At 36.8% G+C, this 5,992-nt stretch overlaps 1 protein-coding gene across 1 annotated transcript; it reads left to right on the top strand.

The window, feature by feature from the left end:
- Window positions 1-648: 648 nt before the first annotated feature.
- On the top strand, window positions 649-4,306 carry LOC139851885 (zinc finger BED domain-containing protein DAYSLEEPER-like). The gene is made up of 2 exons (XM_071841075.1): window positions 649-739; window positions 2,095-4,306. The coding sequence occupies exon 2, from the start codon at window positions 2,101-2,103 to the stop codon at window positions 4,129-4,131; it is 2,031 nt and encodes a 676-aa protein (XP_071697176.1). The 5' UTR covers window positions 649-739; window positions 2,095-2,100; the 3' UTR covers window positions 4,132-4,306.
- The last annotated feature ends 1,686 nt before the right edge of the window (window positions 4,307-5,992 follow it).

Genomic DNA, 5,992 nt, shown 5'->3' with positions numbered 1-5,992 from the left:
CAAATTTTGCCCCAAAAACTCTATATTTTGCCCCAAAACATCTATATTTTGCAACAAAAAAAATTCCCTACATTTTAAAAAAAAATTTCGCCCCTGGTAAAAATTTTTCCTGAATCCGCCACTGTTCCCCCGTCTTTTCTATAATCACTATTGAGAGTGTTTTTTTGAAAAACGATCTCGATTCTATACGGTGTTCGTTATTTCGAAAATAAAAAATAAAAAATGGGGTCCTATAATAGTTTGCGTGTAAATGTTGCTTTCAAGGTACGAGCTTTCCCGTTTTCCCCGTCCTTTTGTAATCTCCGTTGATAGCGTTTTCTTTTGAAAAATGATCTCGATTCTATATAAGTATTCGTTATTTCGGAAAAAACAAAAAAAAAACTTAAAAAAATGGGGTCCTATAATACAGCATATAACACCTACTATTACTCTACTACTAGTAACCAGATGGCTCAATGGGCTGCACCAACCGTACCATACCTACTCTGTGGTCCAGTTGAAGTGTTAAACTCACACTCACCCATAAAACTAGAGAGTGTAAAATTAGTTGGATCTCAAAGTCCATATCCAATTCCGTTTAATATTTTTTCCGATTTTACTTTATTATTGTATCTTTTTCCGAACCCCAAATTAAAAGTCCAATTCAATTTATCGGGTTCAAGCCCAATCTTCTCTCTCTTCCTGGATCTCGATTTCTCGATTTGAAGCTCCGATTAAATCTCCGTCTGCTCTTGTTCAGGTATATTACGGAGTATATCTTATCAGATCCGTAATCTTTTAATACCATTTTTGTTGTTGAAACTTTGTTTTGCCCCTTAATTTTTTCAAAATACCTTGTTTTAGTTAGTTTAGTTCTACTTGTTTGTTTGATGATCTGTTTAAAATTGAAACGAAAGGTTGTTAAAATGTGTTTCTCTTTGATTAATTAAGTTAGATAATTAGAATTAGAATTAAATTTAAATGTTACGGAGTAGATGATAACATGAAACTTTATAGTTTATACGAAGTTATGGAGGTGTGAAATTGTGGTTTTCTGGGCTTCATTTTTTGTTACCGGCTTTAAAGCCCAAATTTTTATTTATGAAAAATAAGGGGAAGAAAAACCCTAGATCTGTTTAGTGAGGCCGAGCCCATTTAGTTTGACTGTTTAGTTTAATGTGTATAATAATAATAATAACATGCTGAATCTGATTTAGTTTTACAATCACATTGGTCCTGGATTTCAACTTAAAAGTTAGATTCGTTTGAATATTTCTCTATAATACTTTACAAGTATATCTACTAATTTATATATTTTTAAATATGCTTAAACTTGACCAATAAAAAGGGCCAAATAATTAATAGAACCATATATGTTTGTATTATTAAGAGTAACAATGTACAATATTGTAAGTTTTATTGTACAATTTTCAAAAGAAAAAGAACCCTAAAGATAAATAAAGTAGGAAGGATTTGGCACTGATACTTAGCCTGATGCATCATTTTCACACTCTGACGATTTTCTGAAATTAAAGAACTGTCATTTTTGGTTCATCAAGGTGTAAAAATGGTGCATTTGGACACGTGTCAGTGTCAGAATCCTGTCTATATTTGGTGCCTTGTGGACCCTTTCTACATCATTCTCGTACAACTTACCGGGCTTCATTCGTGTTTTCATTACTCGTATTTACTCTTTGTTCTAGAACTTGTTTGTTGGAACTAATCGATCTTTTAATGCTGATACTAACAAGTATTAGTCAAGCAAAAAAAAGTTCATATCGTATGGAATTATGTTTGTATTTCTTCAAATTTAAATCTAATTTTACGGTAATATACTGTTCACTTGATCTTAGTTTTATGTTTGATTAATGTCTGAACTTGAGTAATAAAATGCTTAATATGATGATAAATCCACTTAACTTTTTGATAAATCCACTTTTATTATGCATTATCTGTGTGTACAGTACAAGTTATTAATGCTTAATATAAGTGGATTTATCAAAAAGGTAAGTGGATTTATCATCACCCGCCGCATACTATAAATCTTTATTAGCTTTTGCTACACGCATATATTGTACATACCAGTAATTATTCTTACAATTGTGTATTAACCAGGTTAACATGGAGATAATACCTAGCGATAACAATGCACCGGTTAACATGGAGATGCACTTCGAACCAGTGTTTCTTAATTCCGAACCAAACAACGAAGAACCACAACCAACTAGACGTCGAAAAAAGAAGTCAATGGTTTGGGAACACTTCACTATAGAAACTATCGGTGTAGGGTGTCGAAGAGCCTGCTGTAAGCAATGCAAACAATCTTTTGCATACAGCACCGGTTCTAAAGTTGCCGGCACCAGTCACTTAAAACGTCACATCGCTAAAGGAAGTTGTCAATTTGTCGTTCATAATCATCAACTGGACCCATCGACCCCGTTAAGTGCACCTTCGAAGTTAGCCACTGATTCTACGGGCCCCACCAGTGAGACACCCAGACGGCGTTACAGAACTGGAACTGCCAGTGTTCCGTATTCTGTGTTTGACTCTGACAGGTGTCGACAGGAGATTGCTCAGATGATCATTTTGCATGACTACCCGCTTCACATTGTTGAACACCCGGGGTTCATGTCTTTTGTGCGTAACGTTCAACCGAGCTTTGAAATGGCTAATTTTAGTACGGTTCAAGGCGACTGTATCGCTACTTACCTTAGAGAAAAACAAAGTGTTCAAAGCTTGATTGAAGGGGTACCGGGTCGGATTTGTCTCACGCTTGACTTATGGAATTCGAGTCAAACAACCGGTTACGTTTTCGTAACGGGGCAGTTTGTCGATAACGATTGGAAGATACATAGAAAATTGTTAAATGTCGTGATGGAACCGTTTCCGGAGTCTGATTCGGCTTTTAGTCACGCTGTGTCTTCTTGTCTCTCGGATTGGAACATGGAGGGACGTTTGTTTTCGTTAACCGTAAACCAACCGTTAACTGAAGTCGGGATCGATAGTCTTAGAAGTTTGCTTTCTGAGAAAAACCCGAATATATTAGGTGGTCAGCTGTTGCTCGGTCAATGTTTGGCCCGTTCGTTAAGCAGTATCGCATGTGAGGCATTAAAGGTTAGTCAAGAAATAGTCAAGAAAGTCAGAGACTGCGTGAAGTACGTGAAAACGTCAGAGGTTTTAGGAGAGAAGTTTCTAGAACTTCGACAACAACTTCAGGTACCGAGTACAAAAACGCTAGCATTAGATGATCAGACATGTTGGAATACAACTTACGAGATGTTACTAGCGGCTTCCGAGTTGAAAGAAGTGTTTTCTTGCTTAGATACATCGGACCCCGATTATAGTAAAGGGCCCACGGGTGAAGAATGGAAACAAGTCGAAAATCTCTGCACGAGTTTAAAGTTACTTTTTGATACCGCAAATTTGCTGACGTCATCGGTGACTATCCCAACAACGAACGCGTTTTTCCATGAAGCATGGAAGATTCAGCTCGAGTTGACCCGTGCAGCCACGAGCGAAGATTTTGGTATCAACACAATCGCGAAACCAATGCAGACAACTTTCAATACGTATTGGAAAAGTAGTTGTTTGATTTTAGCGATAGCGGTTGTTATGGACCCACGGTTCAAAATGAAGCTAGTCGAGTTTAGTTTCACAAAGATTTACGGTGAGGAGGCTGCGGGTTTTATTAACTTAGTCGATGAAGGAATACATCAGATGTTTCTAGAATATGTTGGTGGGTTCGAAGGAATCGGGAAACAAGAGGAGGTTGCGGGACCCGGGCTTACGGATTTCGACATGTATGTAATGGAGACGGCAAGTCAACAGTCAAAGTCGGAACTCGATCAGTATTTGGAAGAGTCACTTTTACCGAGGGTTCACGAGTTTGATGTTTTGGGGTGGTGGAAACTGAATAAGGTTAAGTACCCGACACTCTCGAAGATGGCTCGTGATATATTGACGGTTCCTGTGTCGACTGTGGGTCCCGAGATGGTTTTCGAGACTGGTAGGAAGGAAATGGATCGGTATCGGTGCTCGTTGAGACCGGAAACCGTCGAGGCGATTGTGTGTGCTAAAGACTGGTTGATGGGTGGGAATGGTATTGAATCAGGTGACATGATGAAGGCTTTAAAAATGGAGTTCCCCATTTGAGGAGTTGTGTTTTATCCTTAATTGTAGCTTAATTGTAGTTTCTAAACTTGGATTAGATTATGTGCTTAGAACATTTTTATGAGTTTAATATGTTTTTTCGAGAACGGATCATTTTTAGTCCGATGAGCTACTTGAGTTGTCTTTCGATCCGTTTTTATGAAGTACTTGATCGTTTAGCCATTGTTACACTAACATTGTTACACTTTTTTTTTTTTTTTTAGGCAAAATGGAATTTATTTAACAAAAAAACGATCGCTAGCAAGACGCTAAGGGACTTACAATGGCATAGCAAGCCATAAATTCCAATTAAAAACTAAATGACCCCTATGTTTAATCCAACGAAAAGAAAAAGTTCTAACAATATCAAACAAATTACATCTATTACAAAATGTATCATCAAAAACTATACCGTTCCTGTATCGCCAAATCACCCATAGAGTAGTAACCACGATTGTTATCATCAAAAACATTGTTACACTTGTGACTTAAGAAAATATAAAAATTATTTTTGGTCCTTTGATTGTGAATTGTGTACACCTAATATATGTTGTGATTTTAGTGTCATCCAACATTCATTTTAGTGAATTGGGATTTACTTGAATGCAATGGTTAACTAGTTATACTTAACAACGGGTTCAGAGAGTATAAACTGAATATATTTCGGTTTTATGTTTTCTCTCTGCATTCATTCAAACATACACAGAAACACACAAAGATTCTCTAATTCGTGATTTTGATTTTTTCTTGCCTGGAAACAAAATCGCTCTTTTCTTATCCTAATTAGGATTTCGTGTAACCCCAATACTTGTGAGGGACAAAATACTTAATTAGGAAAGTGTTTTACGATTCAGAAACCAATCCAGATTATCAGTTTTCATACCCGTTTTCTTAAAATTTATGGGTGTGTAACAGGTTAACTTACCATTTACAAAGTTTGTACGCATGATATTTATGGAATTATGCAAGGAGACATTTCTAGGTTGATAATTAAAATTGACAAGTGATAAAATTTGATGCATAGCATGTGAAAATATATGGACTGTATTTGTACGTCTGAGCGTGTTTTTGGGTAACCCATAAGGGCTAATTAAGGATTTAAGGGCATGGCCTTTGTCCAGTAGCCCTACATTTAAGTTTTCAGCAACAGCCAAAAATGGTTGTGGTCCGTCTTAACTTTTAACACCCCATTGTTTTTGTATACATTCACTTTTGCTGTTTTGCAGAATAACTTATCTGGCACAAACACCATCTACATTTTTTTACAACACATTGCTATATAGATTTATACATAAACGGATTAATGTGACTTTTGGTCCCCTCATTGTGAATTATAATCTCGGTGACAATACTTGTGGCTGCCTAGTAGGCTAATATGCCATTAAAGAAGTTGTTATTGTTAACGTCCGATAAATGTTATACAAAATGTGTATGGAATTATGCAAGGAGACATTGTTTTTGTTAGTCTGAATAGACCTTTGAAAAAAGTTTATGCACAACATGTGAGAATATATGGCCCCTGTTTGTACGTGAGATCATGTTTTTGGCTAAGACATAAGCCCATAGCCCTACGTTAAGTTATCAACAACCACCGAGGTATTGTCTGAGTGGTATAAGCTTTGGGTTGGATCTGAGTCATATATGGCGCAGGTTCGAATCCAGGGGAAGTTTTCTCAAGGATCCTGTTGTGGTGGATGAAGGTGTATGCCCTAAGCCACTCGGTTTAATCCAAAGCACACCGGGTACCCAATGCGGCGATGGTGTGTGAAGAGTTTCCTCCTAAACGCGTGTGTGAGTGACAAATGAGATTATTCGATGTCAAAATAGCCGTTAATTAAAAAACGTTATGTTATCAACAACAGCC

The sequence above is a fragment of the Rutidosis leptorrhynchoides genome, chromosome 6 (genome assembly GCF_046630445.1).
Source record: "Rutidosis leptorrhynchoides isolate AG116_Rl617_1_P2 chromosome 6, CSIRO_AGI_Rlap_v1, whole genome shotgun sequence".
NCBI classification, from domain to species: Eukaryota; Viridiplantae; Streptophyta; class Magnoliopsida; order Asterales; family Asteraceae; genus Rutidosis; species Rutidosis leptorrhynchoides.
The sequence above is the reverse complement of the archived record's forward strand: the minus strand, read 5'-3'. Positions and strand labels throughout refer to the sequence as shown.